Source organism: Fomitiporia mediterranea (genome assembly GCF_000271605.1).
Source record: "Fomitiporia mediterranea MF3/22 unplaced genomic scaffold FOMMEscaffold_1, whole genome shotgun sequence".
In the NCBI taxonomy this organism is placed as follows: Eukaryota; Fungi; Basidiomycota; class Agaricomycetes; order Hymenochaetales; family Hymenochaetaceae; genus Fomitiporia; species Fomitiporia mediterranea.
This window is the reverse complement of record NW_006760386.1, coordinates 3,378,438-3,379,636: the sequence shown is the minus strand read 5'-3', so window position 1 is coordinate 3,379,636 and position 1,199 is coordinate 3,378,438. Positions and strand designations below refer to the sequence as shown.

General features: G+C 32.8%; 1 protein-coding gene across 1 annotated transcript; it reads left to right on the top strand.

The window, feature by feature from the left end:
- Positions 1-725: 725 nt before the first annotated feature.
- On the top strand, positions 726-1,199 carry FOMMEDRAFT_49792 (uncharacterized protein; the record flags this gene model as incomplete). Its single annotated transcript, XM_007261828.1, has 1 exon — positions 726-1,199. A coding segment is annotated over one exon (474 nt), but the record flags the coding sequence as incomplete, so codon positions are not given.

The window sequence follows — 1,199 nt, the reverse complement described above, 5'->3', positions numbered from 1 at the left end:
CAATTGATGGAAGACAAGGAAATATATGTTAAACCTCCTCCAGGTAACTTAATAGACAGACTACAGAATGGACAAATATTTTACAATTATGAAAAGCACTATACAGATTAAAACAAGCTGGTAGAAGATGGTATAAAACACTATCTAATATACTACTTAAATACAGATTAACGAAATCCAAACATGATAACACCATATTCTTCACAAAGAAGAAAGAAATAACTGTAGCCATATTATTTGTACATGTCAACAATATTACTATCACAGTAATGAATAATAATACTATTGCAATGATAAAACAATCTATTGCATGTCATTTACAATACACAGACAGTGGTGAATTACACTGGCTACTTAGTATAGAGATTCAACACAATAGAGAGTATAGATTCATCAGGATGTGTCAGACATATTATATTAACAGTATAATAGAATGTTACAAACTTACAAACGAACAAAGTGTACAAACACCCATACAGCCTGGTACACAATTAAAAACAGTATTGCAAACTGATAATGATAGAAAACAAATGTCTGATATACTATACATAAACATGGTTGGTGCACTTAGATACATTGTAGACTGTACACAGTCAGATATAGCATTTGCAACAAATCAGTTAGCTAAATACCTTAATGACCCCAGTATGGAGCATTATCTAGCACTTAAACATTGTTACATGTACTTAAAAACTATAAACAATGTCTGGCTCCAACTTGGCAGCACAAATCAATCAATATTGAACAGATATACAGACACAGACAGTATGATGCAAGAAGGGCATTGTGCAATATCAGGATATGCATTTTACTTGAGCAATTCATTAGTTTTGTGGTCAAGTAAAAGACAAACACTGGTGGCAAATTCAATGTATGAAGCTGAATTAATAGCTCTTGCAAGAGGAACACAGGAAGCAATCGCACTTACTCATTTAGCTGAAGAGATTCTGCAGGTCTCTGATGCACCAATTAATATTTATTGCAATAATGATGCTGTTATACGAACAGTTACATTGGACGAACTCAAATATTCGGAACGAACGAAGCATTTAGATCATAAGAAAGACTTTATTAAATGCTACATTGAATTAGAGTACATAAATGTGAAATACATACGGACGAACGATCAACAAGCAGATATATTAACTAAAGCACTACATGTACCACAAGTCAAACATCTTACCAGTTTACTCGGACTA